Source organism: Danio aesculapii, chromosome 2, assembly GCF_903798145.1.
Source record: "Danio aesculapii chromosome 2, fDanAes4.1, whole genome shotgun sequence".
NCBI classification, from domain to species: Eukaryota; Metazoa; Chordata; class Actinopteri; order Cypriniformes; family Danionidae; genus Danio; species Danio aesculapii.
The window spans coordinates 19112032-19139024 of NC_079436.1; the positions used below are offsets into that span (position 1 = coordinate 19112032).

Genomic DNA, 26993 nt, shown 5'->3' on the forward strand with positions numbered 1-26993 from the left:
AGCGAACAGGCAACTTGCGTAGAGCCTTGCAGTATTTCAGCAGCAGTGTTGCAGATGTATTATGTACTATACATGTCACCTTTTCAGCTCTAATCAACCAGAGTGAGCCTAATGACAGCTCGAGCAGATTTTTCCATACTTACCCTCTTGCCTGCTTTTCCAGGTGAACCAGTAGGGCCTTGAAGTCCTCTAGGTCCCTTAAGAAAACACATAACAACGTCTTTAATGAAATGTTTTTTGTCTTTATTATTATTATTATTATTATTATTATTATTATTATTATTATTATTATTTGTCCTCTTCCTGATTTCCCAACCTCCCCTCACCTCCTCACTATTATCATTAATAGTATTAATTCTACTTTTGTTACAATTATTATTATTACTGTTCTGACTTGTCCTCCTGTTATCTCCTCATTATCATTATTACAAGCATTTCTACCATTGTCATTATTCAGGTTGCTGTAGTTGTAGTAGTAGTAGTAGTAGTCATAGTAGTAGTAGCGGTTGTAGTTGTGGTTGGGGTTGTTTAAGTAGTAGTTGTAATAGTATCTGTAGTAATAGATGTTGACAGTATAGTGATATCACAAGTAGTGGATGTGTAGTAGTAGTAGTAGTAGTAGTAGTCGTTGTTGGTGTATTAGTATCAAAAGTAGTAGATGTTGTTGATGTAGATGTAGTAGCAGTCATTGCTGTAGTAGTATCAGTAGTAGTAGTAGATGTTGTAGTAGTATCAGTGGTAGTAGACTGTGTAGTAGTATTAGTAGTAGTCATTGTAATAGTATCAGTAGTAGTAGACATTGTAGTAGTAGTAGTCGAGGTTGTGGCTGTAGTAGCAGTAGTAGTAGTTGTATCATTAGAAACTCTCTGTAGTAGTAGTAGTTGGTGTAGTACTTGTGATTTATTATTATTATTGTTGTTGTTGTTAATAATTATTACTGTTGTCCTTTCTTTTTACTGTCATTATTACTATCATTATATCACTAGCATTGTTGTCCCTCCTTATATAAGTTACTTTTTACTTTTTATAAGTTACACATGCAATTATGTGAAGGTAGTGTTTTGGGATTTTTCCACTTCCTGTAAGCTGTTCTTCAAAACGGCACCAACGAAAGGCTGAAACAATATAAAACTTTTGGTAACACTTTATTTTGATGGTCCATTTGAGTATTAGTAGACTGATTGCTTAATATCTGTTGATACAGACATTCGACAGACATTTAACTGACTATAAGAAACTTTCCAAGTACATATCAACTTACACTAACGCAAACCCCAACCCTAAACCCAATCTAACAGTCTACTTATAATCTAATGAGAATTATTTAGCAATTAGATGCAATGTAAATTAAATTCAACAAACGGACCATCAAAATAAAGTGTAACCAAACCTTTGACCTTAATCTGTTGCTGTGCATACAGGGGGCTTAGATTCAGAATTCGATACCTGGGAATAAAATTCAATGGAATGTCATAACTGACTAATCAGATTCAAGTATTCCAGAGCCATGTAATAATTCTCTTTATTTTAATTGACGAAAGTACGAAGAAAAAAGTAGAGTGTTTTTACTGACAAACAAATGTATTTTTTAAAAGTAGCAACCATTCCACAAACATTGGGATGGAGGAACAATAAAAAGTTAAAAATGTATGGAATTTCCTGGTGAACTAGTGATACATTAGGCTTTGCGTTTTAGTATAAAATGAGCATCACTGTTTTTGCAAGCACTGCTTGGCTCTTTACTTCGTGCAAATGGTCTAGAGAGAAGGAGAGAAGAGATAATCTCAGATAGTCAAATTGACAGTGTTATTGTGTCAGATGAGTCCACATGGGGAAAGCAGCGATTGAGTTCTCAAATTCAAAGACCAAAGAGAACGTCCAGACATTCTTGAGCGACAGAAAGAAAAGCAAATGTCTATCATGGTAATGAGAATAAGAATCTCATTTTCATTAGATTAAGATTCATTCTGCATGTGCTGCAACAGATTGGTATCACTAGCTGGATTACTTTCACTGTGTTATTGCACAATTTGGACAATAATAAAAACAATAAAAACAACTTTCATGATCGCTTGAGATGATTTTGGAATTGTGTAAAAAAAAAAGGTTAATGCAAATAATGGGTGATGGAAACACATTTGCCGAATAAACTCTGATCAAAGTCATAGAGAGAGAAAGAGAGAGTTGCGACAACTCCATTGACTGCAATGGAATGCAATGGCGGCATATGGAGTCTCTTACTATTCCTGGAAGTTGGCACTTACAGCCGAGTAACAGCTGAATATGGCATTTTTTGAATGAACCGCAAAGCACTTTAAATACTCGACTCTATATGAATCACGTGACGATCAAACATTTTAACGAATCAAACATTCGCAACTCTCCCTATGGCTCTGACTCTAATCTAATGAACACTATATCCATGTGATACCAATTCTACAGTCAGCTGCTCTGACAACTTGATGAAAACACACCTCATTTGCATTTGGGATGTTTTTTGCAAACTTTTAAAAGATTTGCTTCATGTTAGAATAGAAACCTGGCTACAGACACAAAGCAAATGAGCTCAACTAGCCTGCAGTCTAGATCTGTCTCCTAATAAAAAATGTGTGGCTCATCATATTAAAGAAAATCAGACAAAGATTACCACTGACTGTTGAGCAGCTAAAGGCTTGTATAATGTCAGATTGGGCAAACCTTTTGCATGCAAAACCTTGCTGATTAATATCCTAAATCCCCAAACAATTAAACACTGAATGATTTTGCAAAGGAAAGTTAACGTAAAACTTTATTAAATGTACATCTCCCAAATTTGTTGCGGTGTATGGCAACCATCGAAATCAAAACATAATTGATTTAGTCAGTAAACGCATTGGGAATCTATTATTTGTACTTTTATCAATTAAATAAAAGCTAAAGAGAAATAACAACTTACAGATCCTTGGTTTTTATAGTATTATCTTTTACAAAAACTTTACAAACTTTACAGAAAGAAACCCCCCCCCCCACCACCCTCTTCATCATCTAACTAAGACTTACTCCAGAGCAGAAGTACTGTTTTTACATTACTGCGGACAAGTGTTTATACCTCCTGCATATTTTGCATTCAACTGGATATATGCTATATCATGAAAAGCAACATACTAATTGTTTTTACAGCATTAAAGTTTATTGCAGCTGCACCTGTGAGCACCGAAGCAGAGCAAATCTGTCATGCAACACCATAATCTGTTCATTTACCCGCAGCAAATTATAACTCTAACAGGATTCCAATGAAGCACTTCCATTTATCTGAATTAAAAAGCAGTTAAAAATGAGAGAGTTAAAGGAAAACATTGTCAGGCAGTAATAAGCATTATGCACTTTCCACAAGTACAGGATCTTCTTAGTGAACCTAACCTTTTGCAATGTGAAAAAATATGAACAGAATTCTGTATAAAATGGAATTAACTGTATAGAATGTCATGGAAATTGTCAAACCTTGTATTAATACATCTAAATTAGAACTGTAAACAATCACATGTGGCCTATTCTTTTATTTACTATCATACCTGTCAACCCTCCCGTTTTTCCCTGGATTCACCCGTATTTTACAGTTCTATCCCGCTATCTACCCCGTAAAGGTAATTTCCCATATTTTTACTATTTCTATGAAGGGTGGCAATAAACATTAAAGAGCCAATCCTCCCTATTTGCAACCCATACCTCCGAACCACCAGGGACGCACCTTGTCATAAATGATCTGTTCTGTGTCATGAAACATTTTGAAATAAATATAAAAATGGAGGGATTTCCTTCCTTTCCATTACAGGTGTCGTCGCCTCTCCTATGCAATCCTCAAAACAGTCGATGTAACGTTATAACGTTAGATGTGTGCATTGTTAAAGTGACAGCTCTGTTATTTAATAAAACATCTAAATGAGAGATTCATTCATTGCTCTTTAATCGGAATGTTTAAGTTATATAGTGAAGAAAAGATTAATGTGATTTGATGACTTATCTGATAATAACAATAATGATAATAATAATAATAAAACATATTAATGACTGTTTAACTGTTTATTTACAATGAAACAGCCCCAGATAAACTTATTTAGTAATTTGGGGAATTGGGGAGGGGATATGCCTTATTTTCACATCCCAATGTTGACAGGTATGTTTACTACATTTGTAGCCACATGTGACGATCATGGTGGTTTCTTTAATTAACAAGCGTTTTTACAGTTTACAACTTAGGAAAAGCACCATCATATCAAGTACACAGAGAAATGACTTCATGACAACCCATCAAAATAAAAGTTTAGTTTTACTTGAAGAAACTGTTAAACAAACATTAGAATAAAAACCAGCATTAAGTCAGAACAGCCTTTTAAATTAAGATTACAGGAATTAATTCTTTTAAAAGAAGCTATAAAAGCATAGAAAGACATAGTCACCTGTGGGCCAGAATCTCCGCTTTCCCCTTTAGCACCAGGTGCACCAGGACCACCCTGAAATACACACACACATACACTGGTTTTAAGTCTCATACACTTTTCCAAACCCACTAGTTACCCAAACACATCCCGCCACCATTGCTTCTAAAGGGTTATTGATTTTGTGGAAAAGAATGAGAGAAATTTGAGTGGCATTCTGAGTCTGATTCATATCACAGAAACAAAAATGACAAAAGGTATTTTGAGAGGAAGATGAAAATAAACATCAGACAGCTTGAAAGGACTTCAGCACCAAAGAGCCATAAACCACTGAGTCATAAATCAGAGTGAGATGAAGGTAACACATGTTCCTATCAGCATTTGTGTGACGATCGCAACAGTTGGGTTTGAAAGAAAGACACAGGAAAAGAAAAGGGACAGCGATGAAAGTAAACCTTGGCATGTATGCGACATGTCTTTTTGAGAAGCAGGCGGCTCATCTGTGTTTTCTATAAAATAAAATAAAATAAAATAAAATAAAATAAAATAAAATAAAATAAATAAAATAAAATAAAATAAAATAAAATAAAATAAAATAAAATAAAATAAAATAAAATAAAATAAAATAAAATAAAATAAAATAAAATGAAATAAAATAAAATAAATCTTTATTTGTGTTGATGTATTTATTCATTTGTCCATTAAACTTAAGTTCATTAAACCATTACCTTTATTGTTTATTTTATATTTGTTCGAATTAATTTATGTTGGAAATGAACACATTTAGTCATTTGTAATCAAATGTACGATTGTTTTTAAATCAAACATCAGCTATTCAGGTTATTTATTTATATATTATATTTCCATATAAATAAATATAAGTAGCATAACATTTATTTTGTGTTGCCATAGATATACAATAGATATTTGTATAAATAAATTTGTAAAAATATAAATAAAATATACGCAAAATAACAAAATTAATAAATAAAATAAGTAAATAATTGGAAATATATAGAATGCCTAAAATCGAACGTCAAAGTATGAAATAATTGCTACTTTATACAGTGCTCAGTATAAATGAGTACACCTAAATTTTACAATTTATATTTTTATTCTTTTTTCAGTGAATAAAGGTCATATATTTTGGAGCATTCAACAAAACAGATATATATACACACAGTATGTCTGATAATATTTTTTCTTTTGGAGAAAAAGTCTTATTTGTTTTGTTTTTACTAGAATAAAAGCAGTTTTTAATGTTTTAAACACCATTTTAAGGACAAAATTATTAGCCCCATTAGGCTATTTTTTTCGATAGCCTACAGAACAAACCATCATTATACAATAACTTGACAATATCTAGTCAAATATTATTTACTGTCATCATGGCAAAGATAAATTCTAATAATTCTGACTTCAACTGTGTGTATACTGTATATAAATAGACAGACAGACAGACAGACAGACAGACAGACAGACAGACAGACAGACAGACAGACAGACAGACAGACAGACAGACAGACAGATAGATAGATAGATAGATAGATAGATAGATAGATAGATAGATAGATAGATAGATAGTTCTATCTATAAATAATTCAAACATCTTTAGAAATGGAAAGATAATACATTTACATTTATGCGAAATATTGCAAAATCAATAACAAACTACAAAATTTCAACTACATTTTAAATATTCATTTTAAATATATATATTTCCCCCTAACATCTAAATTTGGGCAATTAATTTTTTATCATTGTTATCATTAATTATTTTGTTAGATTGTTAGACAAATTTAATATTGTAAAGCATCCTGTAGAAAATAATAATTCAAATGAGAGATTTGTGAGGGGTGTACGTATATATGCAAAGCACTGAATGGTGAATTATACCCACTGCCATTTTTCCCGCCACTGATGTTAGCGGTGGCACTTGGATTGTTCTTTGATGATGGTGATCGAAGCACGTAAATGTTAAACGTTATTGTAAGACAGCGTATTGCCAGTAAGAGGTTTCACTACCAAAACACAGACAATATTGTAACAAATACACAAATATTTGTGTATAATATATGTATATGTGTAATTTTCTTTAATTTTTTAAATGTAATTTGCATTTATTGTTTTCTTAAATTAGTTACTGAACAATTTTAGTTTTGGTTTATATAACATGCATACTCACCACAGGGCCGGAGCGTCCTGTCAATCCCATTGGACCAGGTGGTCCCCTCATAGTCAACTACAGGAAAAAAGAAAAAAAAAAACATTTACAAAAATGACTCCAAACCTGACATTAACTGGAGCAGAGAGCATAAGCTGTGTTACTTGCAGTGGGTACGTTTCCATGTACCATACAGTGTTATGAGAACCATAAACCTGTCTTGGTTTTAACAGTGCCTTTAAACATCCTCGTACCCATTCAAGCAAAACAAAAATCATGAGCAAGGATACAGACCCGCGCCTGGGCGAGGATGGCTTGGGCCTGAGCTTCTTGTGCCGACACCACCGGGCCTTTTGAAGATTCTCCACCGGCGCGGAACTGTCAGAGAAACGTTCACAAACACAAAAATCACAGGTTTATTTCAGTACTTTTACTGCACACTGGAATTTAGAACTTTAGCCGCTGCAACACAAAGCGGCCCCGTCTTGTCATTATGGGTTTGCATCTGGGCTGCAAAGTGCCAGTTTGCCTAAAGTTACTGTAGACTGTTGGGTGTAGCGTGAGGGCATTGGGTTTACCGGGTGGGGTTCTGCACAGCTGTAACAATTCTTAACCCACTTGGACATTTACAATAATAATTCATCCCATTTATATAGCACTCAGCGGTCAAAGCACTTTATTCTGCACATTTGGAGGGCGAAATCAGTGTGCAACATCCACCTGGATGTCCCACCAACAGCCATACGTACTGCACCAGAATACACAGTATCTTATTGGTGAAGAGGAGTAAATATGGGGATTGTAAGGAGGCCATGATGCCGGACTACACCCATACTTTTTTAAAGGACATCTTGTGATTTTTTTATCACCACAGAGAGTCAGGACCTTGGTTTAGCTCCAACTTGCCTTAACAAACCTGGCTGTGAGTTTCTGAAAATGCCTAGTAAAGAGGGCCACACACCAGATGCTGCACTTTGTCTTGAGTTATCACACATTGGACACGCACACACACACGCACGCACGCACGCACGCACGCACGCACGCACACACACACACACACACACACACACACACACACACACACACACGTTCTACACACAAATATAGTCTTTATTTTACTTTATGAAAACTATGAAGATGGGGCTCTATGGCATGCCAGGAATTTAAACAGCTTCCTAAGAATTAGCTAAGTGCCATGGACAGACCAATGGCACAGTGAGTATGAGTACAATCATGGAAAATAAGTTGTAACAAGCTATATTAAGTGTTCTTAACTACTATGTACTTACATCAAAATATAAATACAATGTACTTTTTGTTTTCATAATGTACTGCAGAACGTTATGGTGCTATTGAGGTGGGATATGGGTAGGGCAAGGTTTGATGGTATGGGTAGATTTAATGGTGGGTTAAAGTGTAAGGGATAGTTAACATTGTTATAAACAACTAGTCAAGGGTGAGTAAATGATGACAGATTTTAAATTTTTTTTTTGGTGAACTATCCCTTCAATACTCCTGTGTGAGTTTTTTTTTGTTTATTTGTTTGTTTGTTTGTTTGTTCATTTTAATATGATCATTTTTCATTATCCCGAGGTCTCCATAATCTTAGACCAGGCCGTATCCTGAGCAGATGTTGTGGCAGTCATGGAGGAGTGGAGAGCATGAGACCAGCTTGCACACCCACCAATAGATGTCCAGTGTTTTCCGGCCTCCAGCGCCTCGACTGCAGCTCATCGATGGATTTGCTATTTAGTATTTGAACTTTCAGCAGTGAAATTTAAGCCACACTGAACTGAACTAAACTTCAACTGGACTGACACACTGTTTCAATTTCAATTTACTACAACTTCTATGTTAAGCTGCTGTGATACAATCTACATTGTTAAAGCGCTAGAAATAAACATGAGTTGAACTGAATTAAAAAAAAAAATATGTGTAAAAAATGTATTTTGTCATTTAGGCACCTTAATAATGATCATATTATTTGATCTATGATGAGCGCCAACATGTTAGTCTGAGCTGCAGTGGAGAAATATAAGCTGCTATATACTGTACATATATCAATATATCAACTTCTCAAATACTTGAATGTAATTGGTTGTTTTACTGGGAGAAGAAGAGAGTAAATGTTCTAGTTTGTGAGTAAAGCACTTACAAATAATTACTTTTGCCATCTCCAAAGACATCATCTTGTGGGTAGTTGACATTTAGGCAGTATTTTTATTTTTTTGTTTTTGTAAAACACCATTTTTGAATAATTTCTTAATTATTTATGTAGTTTGAAGTCTGATGTTTGAGAAAATGTATATACTTCACTATATTTAATTTTTTTTTTTTTACATTTATATTGAACTGTTTCTGGAATATAATTAAAAATAAGACTCTTAATAAGCAAATAGCACATGAGTGATTTACTGTAATTGTAGGACACTTATTTTCATTTAGTGCTATTTATTTTACATGAAATTATGAATAACATATTTGTCTCCATGACTTTTTGGACATTTTTGTGAAATTGCTGATTTAAAATTAGCATTTAGTGTCACACCAGAAGACATGGTTTTCAGCGACAAAATGTGCCAATGTTTTTGAAAATGTATTTATAAATGACTTTATGATTTTCTTTTTAATTTATAAGAGCTGTAATTTATTGAACTATGCTTGAGACAGTCACAATATACACTGTAAAAATGCTATATTTTTAGAGCAGGGCAGTTTTGAGATTTTAATGTTAAGCTTAAAAATGTAAAAAAAAGAAAAAAAAAGAAAAGAAAAGTAGAATGTCAAATGTCCATGGAAGACTATTAAATATTTAACCATTTACTGCATTTAAAATGATGACAATGCTAATTATATTCATTTTTGTCATGTGTGACAATGAAAATGCCAAATCATGCTAACAAGTCATGTATTTTACAAACTAGAAACATTACGTTTTTGTTAGTATTTACATTTATTTAAATGTCTGAAAGTTAAAATAAACATTATTTGCATGTAATTTGGCAGGCATATAGTGTGTGTAGTATTGCACATGTCTTTCTCTAGCTCATTGTCAGATATTGTAAGAAAACCAGTGTGATTGTACACTCCAGGGACAAACAAAGACTGATCACTAAAATATTCAGTCTAAAATATGCTCCAGGTACAGGATTAGACACACTTGGTTTAAACAGTTTAAACGTCTCATCCACAGGACGTTTCTCATTGACAGTACAGTCCTCATTACTATACTGGGGCACTAGGACCCACACAGAACACATAGTGAGCACCCCATGCTGATCTAACACTGCAAACAGCAGCCTGCATTACGCAATAGCTCTCCCATCCAGCTACTGACCCTACAGTAGACTCTTAACCTAGCTTCAGTTGGTGTGTGGTGAAGTGGCTGTTTGCAGCTGATCTGAGATAAGTTTGGCTGTTTGTCTAAGATTAGGGGGTGGACAATGTTGTGGTTAATCTGAAAAATTGAAAATTTTGTGGTTGGATGAGCTTACCGGCAACATGAGGATGGTGCCAGAAGGCCCCGGAGCTCCATCTCCGCCTGGCAAACCTGGACGACCAGGAGGACCCTGAGAGAAGAGAGAGAGAGCAGAGGGGGAGAAATGAGGCATAGAGTGTGTGGGAAACGAATGTGTAAATGGCTAAAGAAAAAAAAAGAAAAAACTATAGGCATGGAAAGAGCATCAGAGATTGTTTCTCTGCAGTTTGAAATACTAATCCAATGAAAATACTGCAACATGTATTTAAAGGACCACTGTGTTTTGATAGTTGCCTTTAGACAGTCTGTTATTTTTCAACTACATTTCAATCATGAACATTATTAGTGATTTTTTCCCTATTCAACTCCATTTCTTTGTGTGAAATTTAAATTGATAAAAAACGAGTGTAATTGTTCATTTAATAGTTTGCTTAATTGATTTACATGGGATGAATAGTTTTTTTGTTAGTTATTGGATGTATAAAATCCAGATTCAGGCTGCCACAGGAATATTACAGCTAGATAAAGCACAAATTAAATCTTATAAAAACATCTAAAATGACCTATTCATCCAATATAATTAATGTATCTATATAAGTAAACATAATTGCATTGAATTAGTACATGACATATAACTGACATATAAATTAAAGACTTTTATTACTTTTTAAATTGCATATGTTCTCTTTTGTGGCAAATACTTAACTGTAACCAGTTACAATTGTCAGAAAATGTTTTTATCAACAAACAAATGCATAATGCAAATAGACTTCTATTGTAAATTTATAAGAACATCAATTACAAGCACAAACACAAAAACAGTAAAAGGTAATGCTGCAAAATTTCAATATTGGCTTGATATTGTAATAATAATTAAGGATTTAGGGTGCATTTACATAACAATTTTTAGAGTTGGGTGTAACATGTTCGACAGGAACGCATTACTGTATTACATTTTTGGGGATCGAAGTAATGTAACAAACTAGATTTAAAATTTGTGTAATTTGATTACAGTTACTAAAGTCAATGTAATTGCGTTACTTGTGTTACAAATATAGATTTTAGAAAAAAAAATTCTTTTTAATCATGTTTTCCACTGCAACATCAGTTTATAAGCATTTGCTCTTAATTTGCTGGAGAACAGCGAGCTGAAATAGCTGCAGTGAGAGTGGTTGCTTCTTCAAGTGAAAATACAGACATCTCTTTGATTTCATTGAGTGTAAAAACAAAAATATTGCTGTATAATTCAGTCTATGTCCAGTCTCTAAAGAACTTTCATCTGCTTTAAACTCGACCAGCAACTTGTTCAACCACTAGAACAGAAAGCATTCTATGACAATACTCATCACCAAGGAGGACACCAGCACCCAAAAAACACAACGGCCCAACTCAGCCTAAACAGGCTAAATTGAATTTTTGTCTAAGAACGAAAGTGAAGGTATCTTCTGAACGTGAGGAGAAGCGTAGTTGCTTATGGGGCCATTCACGTAATGTGTATCGTGCTCGCATTTCCCAGGCGCATCCCAGTTGAAAACCGCGAGTTGCGTGATAAGAACTGACAAATCCGCTTCATACTTTGTATGGAATATACACATTTTGGTAGACTAATTACCTCAGACAAACACAGAACACTCAAACACTGCAGTGCTTTTTCATACTATGGAAATCAATGTGGTGAACTCTTTAAGTCATTTAATTATGTCAAGCCATGTGATCAACCCATTGTAATGTTTTCCAGAGAATATTAATTACTGCAAGAGCTGCAGTTTATTTTGTATTTTTGTAGGTATATTTTATGTTTTAATAGTAACTTCAAAGTAAAGTAATTAGTAATCTGATTACTTTTAACATGAAGTAATTAGTAATGTAATCAGATTACAATTTTCCAGTAGTAGTCAGTAATTTGTAATCTATTACTTTTTAAAAGTAACTTACTCGACACTGACAATTATGTACAGTACTAAAATCAGAAAGGTTTTGAGCATAGCCAATAACAAAATTAAAGTTGTCACTTTTAAAAAAAGTCTTGTGTTGGGAGACATCAAATTAAAGTATTAATAAAGCAGTAATAAAGTAGTACCATAACGAATATTCAGAAAAAAGTGTAGTTGTAAAAATACGTATCAAAAAAGCAAAAGGGAAAAGTAAAAACAAAGTGTTACCATACTACATTGTTAGTAAGGTAACACAAATCCACTCAAAATCCCCAAAAAGCTGGACTAAATAGTTTCGGGAAGAATACTGTGGCACAAACTGCACCTAAACAGCAGATTTCAGCAGCGGCCGAATCAAAAATAGCTAATGTGCTAAAGCCCCATCATTATCCCATAATAATATGCTTTGCTTTATATTTATACCACGCTTTTTTCCTTTTAGAGAGTTGTTTATTTGTGTGTGTGCTCGTAATGAAACTGACACCCCACAAGAAAAGCGGGGAGGAATATATAACGCTAGTGCGCTTATGAAGGAATGCTGCTAAGCTAGTTTGCGAAGAGATCTCTTTAGCAGGCACGTCACGCTCCTCTAGTAGACGGTTCACTTCAAATTGTTCCCATATGATGGTGTAATTGTGTGATTGTGTGTGTTTTGAAGGCTGGGCAAACGTCCTTTCTGTGTAACAAACACACACCTAGCACTCCTGTATACTTAGCGAAGAGGATGTGCTTAGCAAAAGGTGAAGGGAAGTGACCACTGCTGTTAATTATGCATTTTCGGCTTTATGAGAGTTATATGAGGAGGAACTGATGGACATCAAAGACACTGGGAAAGTCACTTCCCCTCGTGAACAAAAAGCTCTTTGTGCTAAGAGATGGAGGTCAGTGGTGTTGGGAGTACTATCCTTTTCCCAGAATGCACTGGAAGAGTAAAGTCTGCGAGAGATGGAGAAGTTGAGACTAACTGTACGTTTGTATGGATGTTGTTTGTAAGGTCTCCTAGGGATTGTATTGTTATGTTTGTATTCTGAATGGTTTTGAAATTAGATATTTTATAGGTTTTGCATTCCTTATAGCAAGTTTGCATTTTCTTATAGCGATTGTTGTTTACAAGGAAATGACAGAGACAAAATGTATTCTAAATGTACAATATCATAATCATCCTCTCTAATATGTAAGTGAGGATATTTAGCAGTCAAATTTAGATTTAAGTTTTATGTTTTAAATGTTTGCGCTTTAAATTTGAAGGTTTTATCTTGCAAAACATTTAATTGTTATTTTATTAAATGAATTCTGTTTTATTTATTTGTTTTAATACATTACAGCTTGTGTTTCAACAATAGCTGGGTTTCCATTGCCCTGTTTTAATGCACATTTTGAAGTATCACATAAAAAACAAGTGAGGAAAATGTCAAATTTGCAATAAAAATCCTGTAATTTGCAAACAAGTTTTGGACTTTGGTATTGGTACAAATATCATAAGTCCCTTTCACACAGTAATAGCGGTAAATATCCAGAAAATTACTTTAGCGGTAAATTCAAAAAGCACTGTTTACACAGGCAATAGTGTTCTGGAATTTTTCCGGAAAAGACCGTTCACACATCTATTCCAAAATACCGGTAAATTCTGACATCATTAACCAGAAATGACCTCTAAACGGCTGCGCTTGCATTTGTAAACACAGAAGGAGTCAGGCTTTTGCTGATGATTTCACTTTTCTTAAAGCTTTAGCAATCAAGCTACTTTTATCCAAGAGACATCCAAAGGCAGAAGCGCTAACTGCAGCTACATTTTAACACATTTGACTACATTACAAACTCTGTGGATGGATAAGTATTGTGAACAACTTCGATGAAAACATATGAAGGAACACTTTCGCATGTCGAGATGTTAATAATATGTTTGTGTGCTGGCGCTTACTGGCTGCTTCATTATTATTATTATTCATACATAATGAATCATTTTATCAATACATTTTTAGACAGTTGGCATTAAGAAGGAACAAGAAGGTTTCTATTATAGAAACGTTATCTGACTAACATCAAGCAGCTAAATGTGTCAGAAAAAAATTCAAAGGCATAAACAGCACGAATGTGAATGCGTCTGAATGTTCTGATTTGCTGGAATAGACATCTCATGTTAGCTCATGCTAATTGTGAATGCGCTCTTTCCGGCCATATGTGTTCACACAGAGCAGCATTTTAGCAAATTACTGGTAATGTTACAACTTTTTTTCCGGAAAATTGCCGGAACGAATTTACCGCTATTTTAAAAAAGGACCTGTTCACACATACAGACCTTTTCGGAAAATTGCTTGTAATTTTCTGGAAAGATCTGTATGTGTGAAAGGGGCTAATGTCTCCAGTATGCTTGCTTTGTTTACTGTTGGTTACTAGGTTACCAATACCGCAGTCAGCCACTCTAGCAACTTGTGGAAACACATTTGCATTTTTTGTAATTGATTTTTTTTTTACAGACTTTGAAAAGATTTGCTTTATGTTAGGACTAATGTGTGGATATGAATGAAAAGGTTACATTTCATGTTGATTATTTGATTTTTTAGAACATTTTATTATTTTTATCGAGTTAAAGTTAAGCAAAAAAGAAGTAGAAATACTAGTTTTTACTAACATCAAAAATGATTACATTTTATCTCTTGTCCTAAAATGCTTCTAAATTAGCATGCTGATAGATTATTTATTTTATTTATTATCTCTGTACAAATTTGTGCATTTCACCTTCCTATATGAAAATGCATCATTTTAATTTTTCAACAAAGCACTATATAAAAAAAATCAATCTGCTAGTGGTACTGAATGAACTTAAACTTAAAATGTCACTAATCCTGTCCTCTGCATGATCCTGATTGGTCCTCGTGTGCATTCAAAGTGCTGATTGGATCACAAATAGAACCTTATAGAATCAAGTTAGAGTTCAAATTTGTAGAAAGAACTTTTTTTCTTTTAAAAAACTTTAACTGTATAATGTAAAAACGCTGATTAAACAAATTAAGCACATGAACAACATGATTTTTTTCCCTCTCATAAATCTCAGATAAAACCTTTTAATTGCAAGGTGACTAAGCTATTCTCTGGACAGTAATCGACCGAGCACATTTACAATCCTGAAAAACAGCGTGAACAGCAGCAGACATAAGGATCTATGGGAGAATGAGTATGTGTTAATGTGCATGGGAGGTTACAAGGTCTGCTCCTCTGGAAGTGTTATTAGACTGAGGATTTACAGGCAGATCTGGTTTCACCAAGGTCTCTCTGGGCTTTCTAATATGCAGATCTGCCCCTTTGCAACGTTACATTGTGCTGCTCGATGTTTTAAACAATGTCAAATTTACCCCTGTCTTTATGTGCAAGTCAAAGTCTAATAAAAACCTTGAGAAAAGTCTACGGTTACCTAAAAGTAGTGTATCTACAGTGTGTGAAAGATGTCTTGACATGAACAATAGACTTAAGAGATGGTATGCAACTCAAATTTGGGTTTATTTTTGAGTAAATATCAACTTACTCTTTCACCTGGATCTCCGTGGAGGCCCGGGGAGCCTTGAATTCCTGGAGTGCCGGGGAGCCCCTAAAAAGACATGTGAAGCGTCAAAGGCAACGTAATACATGTAGAAACACTCGAGCCAAGTCGATGCTGAAATTTTCCAGATATTTTTGAAAAGAGTGTGGAAAAAGGTGATACTCACGGCGGGCCCCGGTGGTCCTGGGAGTCCCTCTATAAGCATCCCCTGAAAAGAATCGAAAGGGAGAGAGGAAGAAAAACATCAGTTTGGTAGCATGCTGGGCAGGCCGTAAATCTCACAGTATGAGAAGTGAAAAAAAAAAGAAAAAAGAAATGAAAAGAAAATCAGCAAAGAACCAAGAGGGACCCAATGATGTGGCTCATTTAGCCCAAGTAAACCAACTGCCCGTTTTCCAAAAAGTTCAAGAAATGGAGGATAATGCAACTGATGTCTAAATCAGATGAAAAATATGCTGATATTGTCATTCTTAAATCTCCTTTCCTGGACTGATACCACTTTTCTGTTACTGTACAAAGAATAATTAGGTTGAAAACATGTGTATGTTTCCATGTTGAATTGAATTGAATTTTTATTTGACAGATTTTAGACAAACTGTACAAAAATACAAGTATCCTATGCATTTTGCAATAAAACTGTCAAGGATAAAAACACAATAAAGCCCTGGGCTTGTTTCCATTTTGGTCCTCGCTGTTAAAAAACAAAGTACGGCTGCAAAATACAGTTAATGCATTAAACAAACAGTACCTCAACATTTTAAAACAGTAACAAAATTATTTACAATATAATAACACACAATGTAGAGGAATTACCAATCTACGTCACACATGACGTCACATGGGTCCCCGGTTGCAAAAAAAAAGACCGGTTGCAATAGCAACCAAATAAAAAAAATTTTTACCGTACACCACACTGCTTTTAATGCCAACCGCAGATGTCTTTGGCTAAAAGGGAGCTGAACGAAGTGATGACCTAATTAAAAATGCTCGACTCTGCAGTTCTCATTTCATATCAGGTGAGTTCAGGCTATGCTGAATCATACACATTACTCATTTTTGATTGCAGCAGTGATTTCGTCAAAAACAGTTAAATATGGTGAATTAAACTGCTGACACTGAATGCTAAGAATAAAATGCAAACATGTGAGTTCATATACCCTGCCTTACAGGTGCAGTTCGCTGTCAGAATGCAATTGTTTTGCTTGTTGATGATTACCCAGGCCTTGTACAGATCTGTCTTCTTTCCTTTCTTTGGCTAGGCAGAACCTTTGTTTTTAGCACTACATAGTTTTGAATCTGGTAATCATGGAACATTATTTCTTGCACATGACCACGCAGAACAATATTGTTGGCATCCAAAGACTTGTAGGCATTTAACTTCTCTCCTGTAAAAACGCTTGGAGTTTCAATGAGTTGTATATTTCGGGCTGGATGCTTGGCCAATGTCTATTGGGAGGGTGCTATCGCGAATGGACCTGTCAGATGAACGCCGCTCACTTTAATAATAATTTTGCAGAATAACTGTGCTTATTACTGGGTGACAAGCTGTTATAATACGATGAAAACATTATGAGAATAATATATATCATATGCAATCAATATAACTTATTTCTAAGACAACAACAAACTCTGTAGCGCATCGGATGTCATTCTCTTGCTGTAAATGCTAGTGCTCTCGGTTTTTTCTGCAACCTCGCTGCGCGCGCATCCTGAATGTTTATAAACTGGTAATTCGTCTATAAAATAAAACATCATCATCCACCATGCAAACTAATACTACTCAAACAATCATCTTTTGATTGTTTTTTTTGAAGCTCCTTAAGTCTTTACTTTCTTTGATATAAAAGCAGCTGCAGCATAAATCAAAATTAAAATAAAAAAGTGACAGTAAAGACATTTCATTACAATCATTCTAAAGACTGCTAAAGGATCTTGTGGCATCAATATGATGATTTAATGCTAAACATTTGTTTTTGTTTTCATTATTATTATTATTATTATTATTATTATTATTATTATTATTATTATTATTATTATTATTATTATTATTATTATTATTATTATTATTATTATTATACTGCTTCATATTTTTGTGGAAACCATTATATAGTATATTTTTTAATTCAAATGTTCACACTTAGCAAAATGATTGAATTGAATGATTGATGAAGCTTGTTTGGCATGCTGTCCTGAGAGAGAGAGTCCTAAGCTCATAAGATACTCGAGCCAGGGGCAACAGTGCTAACCACTGGGCCACCGTATCACCCAAGTAGGAAAGGTGGAGGAGTAGGGGTGGAAAGAGGGATTCTTCAAAACGAAGATGGCTGTTATATGGAACTTACGGTATTTATAGTTGCTTAGGAATCGTCTGATTGTTGAATCATAAATTGGATTATGCGGAACCATCCGCAAGCAATCATATGATCCTCTCGAAATTAGTTTATAAGTAAACTTCACGAAGTGTATTTTTTTATTCATCAAAGACAGTAAATTGCTTAGAAATAAATACATTTGAGCAAAAAATTTGATTTTTAAATAATCTCTGCTATTTTTAACTTTTAATTAATCAAAACATCATGTAAAGTAAAATTGATTTTCACATGAAAATATAAAAAAGAATTTTTTTTTATTATTGATAAGTATAAGATTATTTTTACTGACTAAATACCAATAATAAGCAATCATAAAAGAGCAGAAATACACACAAAGTTATTTCATATATAATCAAATATAATTAAAATGATTTACTATGTAATATATAAAAAAGTTATTCTAAAATTAAATGACATTAAAAAAATATTAACAATATAATGATTTTTATTTTTATTTTTTATCAAATAAACGCAGCTTTGATTCAAAGATTTCCAAACATTAAATGATTTAAAAACTTTAGGATGGTAGTAAATGTATTAAATTATTTTTAGGACCATACATTATTTTAACATGACGATTATCAGCCTGGCCTATTCTGAACCGACATGCTAGTGAGAAAAAAAAGCAGTTGCATTGTTAGTACAGTAGTTGCATTTCCTTTGGTTCTTGTAAAAGCTTCACGCAGAGAGTTTACCTACCGGCTCAATGACTGCAGGTTCACCTTTCTGCCCCTTCTCTCCACCATAACCACCACCAACCTATAACACAGTACAAATGAACAGAGGTTTAATGACAGAGGAAGCACTGCTCCTGTAGACCAAACACCAGTAAAACAGTACATTAAGCTCTAAAGCTAATGCCAGAAATGGACTGCGTCACTCTATAAAGCAGAGATCATAACTACTTTGAGGATGATTAGAAGGACTTTTCCTCTTTTTAAGTAAATTTCAACTGCAACACATGTAGTTTACTCGTGTTTTCTCCAAACGAGTACTGTAGGAAACATCAAATGCCATTTCATCAGCAGCCAATTTATAATAACATCAGTATCATGAAGGTATTTACAAATGCATTAACTCATACATAATTTGATATATTCTTTTGTTGCTGTTGTTGTTTTCTGGCTATTTGCAGTGTTTCCTGAATTATAGAGGGATAAAAAAGATCCCCCAACTTCCCTCTATTAAAAAGTTTACTGTAATATGTCAAAAACTAAATTAATTAGATTTTTTTTTTTTAATTTTATTATTTTTACACAATTTACTTGCAGTGTTTGGTCTTGAGTCCACTAATAAAACCCCTGTGACAGTCATTTAACACAAGCATCCTCTATTAAAAACATAAGCTGCAGGTTGAAGATTATGAAGGTTTAAAAAACAGGACAAACAGTTTTGTTGGTGTTGGTTTAATTATGACACACATTACCATTCATTTAAATTGAGGAACCTAAGAGAACCTAAGAGAAAAAATCATTTTGAACCAATGATGTCAAATCACTTTCACTTGAATTACATTGTGAATTAAGCTCATCGTGAAACACACTTTTCTCTTGTGGAGGCAATTCATCTCAGTCACTTAATTTGGAGAATCAGAATATTCGGTTATTTAATGGAGTTTAAACTAAACAACTGCTTTATTAACTCCTACTGTTGACTGAGACTGATCCCAGAACATTTTCCCCAATTAATGCAATCCCATGCAAAGCATGTTGGGAACTACACTCAAAAATGTTTGCTGATTTTTCAAACTCCTTATTTAAAATGAGCTGAAACAACACAATATTTTGTGATTTTTGAGGGGGACAACTTAATTGTTTTATGTTCAGTCCATTTAAATGTGTAAAAACTAATAAGTTAATTAATTGTTGTCTCAACACAAATCGTTCATGTGGAACCCTGCATTTTATACAGTGTACACATTTACTACCCAAAAAAGTTACACCAACACAATTTCTTGTCCCAGAAATTGCCTGTCAACTCAATTTTTTTTCACAAATTTAGGTTAAATGAACATTAATTGAAAAAAAGCTTGTATCAGCTCATTTTAAACAAGTAATTTGAACAAGCAGCAATTGTTTCTGAAGCTTCATATTTGTCTAGTAAAAGTTGACACTGTTTGTGAACCAAGATAATATCCCAACATGCATTTTTGTGTGTTTAAATATGCCTACAGGACATCTAAGCATAGACGGCTTGGCTAACACAAATCAAATAGACAGCAATGAATGACTACACGTTAAGTGTGTCTAATCTGTCTATTTAATGACTAGTTTTAGGCTATTCTTATCCATCTATTACATTTCCATCAACAGCACAAATTCAGCCTCATTTTAGCCAAGCCGTCTATGTTTAGATGTCTATTAGACATCCATTAAACACAAAATTGCTTGGTGGGAAATTTCTCCAGAAATTAGAGGCTACAAAGCCACTGTGGTCAGTGTGTGAACGACTGCTTGTGTTAAATGTGAAAATAAATTACAAGATTGAACAGATCAACACTGCAATCGCATACAGTAGATTATGTTTTATTTCCTGTCTCCAGCAACCACAAAAAAAAAAAAATGGCTACAGCTGAGAGACATTTATGTGTTGCTCTGTCAGCAGACATACTGAAAACATAGTATGATAAATAGCAGGGATTACTAATTAGACAACATTAGAATAGCATTTATATAGGGAAAAAAGCTAGATTTTTTTTTCACTTGAATCCATTGTAGACCCTGTTTACACCTGCAGCAGGATGTGTTTTTGTTGATTTGATCATAAGTTTAGCAAAGCTAAATACTGGTATAAATGGAACCTAAAATGTTTTGAATTTGTCCACTTTTGACCATTTCTAGCAGTCGTCAAAAACATATTTGATCAGATTGTGTTCATGTTGTAGATGCTCATGTGTTCAAACAGGTGAAAAGCTAAAAATAGATATATTTTAAAGCCTAAAATCCAAAAGTTAATGTTGCCAAAAGTTTAAAGATATTTTTTCACAAAAAGAAATTAATGTTTGATTTATATTTTGACTTAACGTTTGACTCATTAACTGGTACATTTCTTTGGATGAATATAGATTTCTGAATGTTTTATTTAATGCATCAACTCACTATTGTTCTGTTAAGTATATTACGCTATACAAAACAGCAAACAATTTCACAAAAAAGTTTTTTGCATAATGGAAATGCCGGATCCTTTAAAAATGTATTCATTTTATTCATAATGACATTCAATTAAATTGTTTTCTGTTCTAAAATATTCACTAGAGGAGACATATTATGCCCCTTTTACAAGATGTAAAATAAGTCTCTGATGTCACTAGAGTGTGTAAATGAAGTTTCAGCTAAAAACACCACAGAACTATAGTTGTATTTGATCCTATTTGTGCTGTTTTGGTGACTGTAGCTTTAAATTCCAATTAGATTGTGCTCCCTTTTCAAAAGAGGGAGGAGCTACAATAGCCCATGTGCAAGAATACTGGCAGATTTAAAAACAAGACTAAAACATGATTCTTAAAAATGAATTTTTTGGCCCATGCTTGCATTGAATAATATACTTACATATACAGACACAACTCTGATAAATAGCAATAAGCAATTAAAATAGCAATTATAATGATAGCCTATGGATAAAAGGTTGACCAGGTGGTTACAATACGATGTCTGTTAAAGGGTTAATGAGGGAGATATTGTAACTAATGGGTGAGACTTTCCCCCCTCTGATGACAATCAAAGTCAATCAAAGTGTTTCTGCAGACTGTGATTATAAACAATTACAATTAACAAATTTGTACCATTAAAAGCTTGCTATATGCCCAAACCGTTGCCACAAAACTGTGTTTAAACATCTTATGAATGTGTTTTTCACATAACAGGTCCCCTTTAAATAAACTTAAATGTACTGTACAATGCATATACATCTTAAAACTATATAAATTCTTAAATAGCAACTGACTTGAAAGGAAATAAATAACAAATAATAGTCTATTTGTAATTATATTATTCATTCTATGAAGCATATTAAATATAAGTAATTGATTTCACTGCTTGAACAATTACTCAGTATACTTTTCAATATACTATATTTTACATTACCTGTATACCCTTTATCAGAAAACACAGATTTACACAGCAGGTGTGAACAGGAAAGTCTCTCTCCTGTCTACTTGGCATCCGATAGACCAAAACGCATCTTAATACAGCTGTAAACAAGCCCATAGAGATACAGAGAAGAGAAGTGAACTCACATTGCTCTCAGTGACCTCAGTTTCAGCAGGTCGTCCAGGTCCAATCTCGTCCTCATAGGTTGGGTTTCCAGTGGGTTTGGCTCCGTTAGTGTAGTCATAGAAGGAATCATCATAATTGCTGGGGTCTATCTCTTTTCCATCATATGTGTTAAGGTCATATTCTTTAAAGTCCTCAGCTTCACCTCCATTTGTGCTTCTGGACTCCACATATTTCACATTCTCCTCAGTGGCAGCGGTGGCATCCACTCCAACTTGTTCTACGCCTGTAATGTAGTCGTCTACTATTTCCTCTTTTGGCAATGGATTCTGATCAGCGGGGTAGGCAAGAGATCAGAGAATGAGAAAAACAGAAATGTTAGTCCATGTGCAGACCCAAGCATTAAATAAAATGTCTTTAATGAAGCTACACTAGTGAAATTAAATGTAAAAAATGTACTGAATAATTTAAAATTGGATAATATTATATATATATATATATATATATATATATATATATATATATATATATATATATACAGTTGAATTATTAGCCCCCCGTTAGATTTTTTTTTCTTTTTTAAATATTTCCCAAATGATGTTTAACAGAGCAAGGACATTTTCACAGTATGTCTGATAAAATATTTTCTTCTGGAGAAAGTCTTATTTGTTATTAAATAAATGTTCAGTATATGATACTTTATTATTACTGATTGGTTTAATTATTATTTAAATTATTTTTATACATTTTTACAAAAAAACCAAATAAAAATCCTTAAAGAGCCCATATTATGGGTTTTTGAAAATGCTCTTCCATATAGTGTGTCACACAGCTCTAAGTGAAGTGAAATGTCCAGCTAAGGCTTAAATCTGTAAGTGTACAGTGTTTAAAACTGTTGATTCATCTATAAAAGAGTCGACTCATAGTGCTTCAAACGAGTCATCTTGATAACGAGTCATTAGGTGATTTCGTGATGACGCGGCCACGAAACAATTAGTTGCGCGTGGAAACCCGGGAGATTTGAAACCTGCGGCCCCGCCCACTAACAGAAAAAAAGCAACACACACACAGAGAGACACAGAGAGACACACACAGACACTGCTCGAATGAAGTCACGCTGTGCAGATGGATATTATTGACAGTCTAATTAAAGATGAAACCTCAGCAATATAGCCCAGCCTTGAGCAGATCGAGTGCTTCTGGAAACTACATGCTTACAAAGAAGACTTCATCAGTTTGTTAAAGGAAGGATCAGTAAAGACTGTCAGAACATGGATCAGTGCATCATGAATCAGTTTCTTCCCCCATTTCACAAGTGTAAGTACGTGCGATTAAAATTGTTGCCTCCTTTACTCTAGCTTGCAAATTATGTATTTAGTTGTGTTTTGTTACTTGTAACTGCGTGTACTGTCAGGTTATCTCTTTTTTCTCATATCGCGTGTAAAGCCACGTTGAAAATGTGACACGTGCCGCTTTGTTTACGGATCGTCAGCTGTTCCTACACACATGCAACGGTCAAATTTCAAAATATTTCAGCTCAGGTTCGAGGTGAGGTTTCTAAATTGCACCTAGCCAGCTGAACTGGCGCTCTAGGCATGTGTGTTGTGTTCTCTGGGGAGGAATGTAATGTGTGTGCGTAGCACCGGAGCAAGCTGAACTGCCGCTCTAGGCAAAGGATGATCGCGCCGCCCTCAACGCGATAGTGAAAACGAAAGGGACGCGTTAGTAAAATGAGGACCGGGTCACGGTTGAAATTAAAGACAAGGGGGTTATTATTCGCGGATTTAACTGTGGACGCGGGTGGTGAGGGAGGTGTCGCCGACGCCTCTATGGACGCGCCGGCCCTGTGTGTGTGTGTGTGTGTGTGTGTGTGTGTGTGTGTGTGTGTGTGTGTGTGTGTGTGTGTGTGTGTGTGAAAAGAGCAGGTAGCCTGTGATGGGCTAGGAGATCTCCTCGCCAGTTCTTGGACTTTTTGCTCAATAAAATAGTTAGTCGTCGGTATTTTCTAGTCCATCGTCTGTATTTACATTCACCCACTGGCAGCCAAAATCCACTATGAAGCGTGTATGCACTGTGACTACTTTTATATTGTTGATTAGCAGCTGGGCATTTCACTCTGTCTCACGCTGAAGCCTGTCAGTGTCGTCGACCAATCGCAGCAGGCTGTCATCGGTCCAATCAGCGCAGATTAGCTTCGCGCTGAGGACGGGTTTGGGAACAAATGAATCGCTGAACGATTCATATGGGAGTCGCTGGGATAATTAGGTAAAAATAAATGCAGATTATAAGACCATGAAAGTGTTTTTTGACCTTGCATGCGTATTAGACTGTTGTTGGAGACCCTTACAACCAAAATATGACCCTATTTCATGTATAATATGGGCTCTTTAATAAAGGGTTGTTTTATTGTTATCATTGTTATCAACTGTAGTCATACAATTTCTTTATAAAAAACACCCTGCACTTGTGTGTCATTTTACTCTTTACTTCTCTGCCTTCCAGCACCCCCACCCCCTTTTTTTACCAAACAATTACTTTATATATGTGTTATGTACACACATATATTCAAAATGTCTCTCTATTTAATCTTAGTTCTGGAACTGAATACCAGGAGTGCTTTACGAGGTGACATCAGCCCCTGTAGCTATATCATTTGGAGCAGACATTTGGCCATGGCTAAATGCAAGACATCCTGTTCCAGTTACATCTGGATGTTCTTCATTTGGATTTTTTTTATTTATGCAACATCTCAGAACAGACTGTGACAGAATCATCACACTATGGAACAATTTTTGTTGTTGTTGTTGTTGTTGTTTTTTTGATTGTGCAACTATAAAATCAGATAATTCTTTACAATCAGTGGTACAATCAGTCAGTTGTCAATAATTAACGTTGTTACCTTGAATATTACTATTATTTTTTATTTCACATGTAAATTAATAATAATTTTTAAACTAAAATAGAATAAGAACTTTAAATTAGCATAAAATAAGGTCCAAAATATAGTTTCAATCCAAGTACTGTATATTAAAAGCTATCAATTCCTACCTGGAAAATAAACAAAACCAGTGGTTGACAGTAGCAGTTTTAATTTTTCACTTTGTTATTGCACTTAACTTTTGCGTACTTTATGTAATGAATTATTATTTTTATTTAGGACTACATTTCAATGGTGTCTGGCTGCAGACTTGCACATGCAGTCTCAGACATGCACACTCAGGCACTCAACAGAGCAAGTGGCGTCATTGTGAGGGACAAGTCAGTGTTAGGTGTAGATATTAAAAGCCAATAGTGTCCGAGTGCACGTCTGACAGTGAACGTTCAGTCACTCTGCAGCCCTTTTTAAACGTTTGCTTCAATTTTTTATATCCCAAATATAATATAATACTTATGCAAGATCAAATATCATCATTTCATAAAATAAATAAATAAATAAAATAAATCATACAATATTGTACCTTGTTATTTCATCTAAATGTGTTTTGAAATCACGCTGAATGTTTAATTTGTCAAATAAACTGACCCAACAGAATCGTTTCTTAAGAAAACAACTCAATGATTCAAAGGAATCTGTGTAGTGCAAAGCTTTAGTTTACAACTCAATGCTTCAAATGATCCAGTCAAAGTGAATATAAAGTAAACAACTTGATGATTTTGACGATGTGTTCAGAGTGTCCAGCTAATTCTGATTTCAGTCATAGCAGCGTGAATCCACTTTCAGCTATACGCCCCCACTGCTGGAATCAGCTTCCAGAAATGTGCTCCAACATTAAGTACACTCAAATCAAGGCTTAAAACACATCTGTATAGCTGTGCCTTTACTGAATGAGCACTGTGCTCCGAAATATGTCCGACACTATTATGCACTATTATGTCTTTTTCATTCTTTTAAAACCTGTTTTTACACATTTTAACCTGTTTTTATCTGTTTTAAATCTTTTTTTATTCCTTGTTGATTTTATTTCTTAGTCTTGTTTATGTAGCACTTTGAATTAAACATGTGTATGAAATGTGCTAAATAAATAAACTTGTCACTTGCCTTGCCTTCATTTCAATGAGCCAGACTCATGGTGTATGATTCTGTTTAGAGCGAATCACCAGATAAGTTCAGAGTGATTCACTTGATCCTGACAAGGCAAGTATCCAATTAATTTCTCACTGAATCAAATGATGCAGTCAGAGCAAATCACCAATTAGTCTGACTACTGAGTTGTTAAAAAGAGCATCCCACAGGGTCCTACCTTGAGACCTCTGCTTTTCTCTTTCTTTCTTTTTTTTTTTACATCTGATTTATTTGCTTCAAAATAATAAGCTTATACTGAATATGAATCCTAGCATGATGTTGGATACATAATACTGTCGCTCATACTGTGAATGACATCAGTTGATTATTTAATCAATCACTGTAAAACCCCAAAAGTTTAGGTAACTCAAACCATTTGAGGAAACCAATTGCAACAAACCATTTAAGTTCAAAAACTAATCCGAATGAGTACTGTGAACTTAATCCATTTGAGTAAATGAAGCAATTTGAGCAGTAAAACTCGCAAAATGAAGATAATTCAAACCAACTGAGTACTGTAAAAAGTTAAGGCAACTCAAACCGTTTGAGGAAACTGATTTCTACAAACCATTTAAGTTAAAAAAACGAATCCATATGAGTAAAGTGAATGAGTACTCTTTTCCAATGAGTAGAATTAACTTTTAGTCTATTTTGAGTTAACAACACTCATTTCATTTGATAAAGTTGACTGTTGGGATTTACAGTGTTGGTAAAGTTAATTCATTCAAATATCGCAGTCTCTGTATAGAACTTGGATTAATTCATACTAGTTGTAACCCACTTGAATACTTTAAACTCAAACCTTACTGCACTTTGAC

The 26993-nt window shown here is 34.3% G+C and overlaps 1 protein-coding gene across 1 annotated transcript in view; it reads right to left on the minus strand.

Annotated features, from left to right (window-relative positions):
• col11a1b (collagen, type XI, alpha 1b) overlaps nucleotides 1–26993 on the minus strand; it is a 168999-nt gene that overhangs the window by 92499 nt on the left and 49507 nt on the right. The window contains exons 8-16 of the mRNA XM_056474218.1: nucleotides 22136–22441; nucleotides 18601–18660; nucleotides 15696–15737; nucleotides 15515–15577; nucleotides 10074–10148; nucleotides 6874–6957; nucleotides 6601–6657; nucleotides 4437–4490; nucleotides 144–197 (exon numbers count right to left, since the gene is read on the minus strand). Coding sequence (XP_056330193.1) covers nucleotides 144–197; nucleotides 4437–4490; nucleotides 6601–6657; nucleotides 6874–6957; nucleotides 10074–10148; nucleotides 15515–15577; nucleotides 15696–15737; nucleotides 18601–18660; nucleotides 22136–22441 — 795 coding nt within the window. The remainder of the gene's footprint in view (nucleotides 1–143; nucleotides 198–4436; nucleotides 4491–6600; nucleotides 6658–6873; nucleotides 6958–10073; nucleotides 10149–15514; nucleotides 15578–15695; nucleotides 15738–18600; nucleotides 18661–22135; nucleotides 22442–26993) is intronic.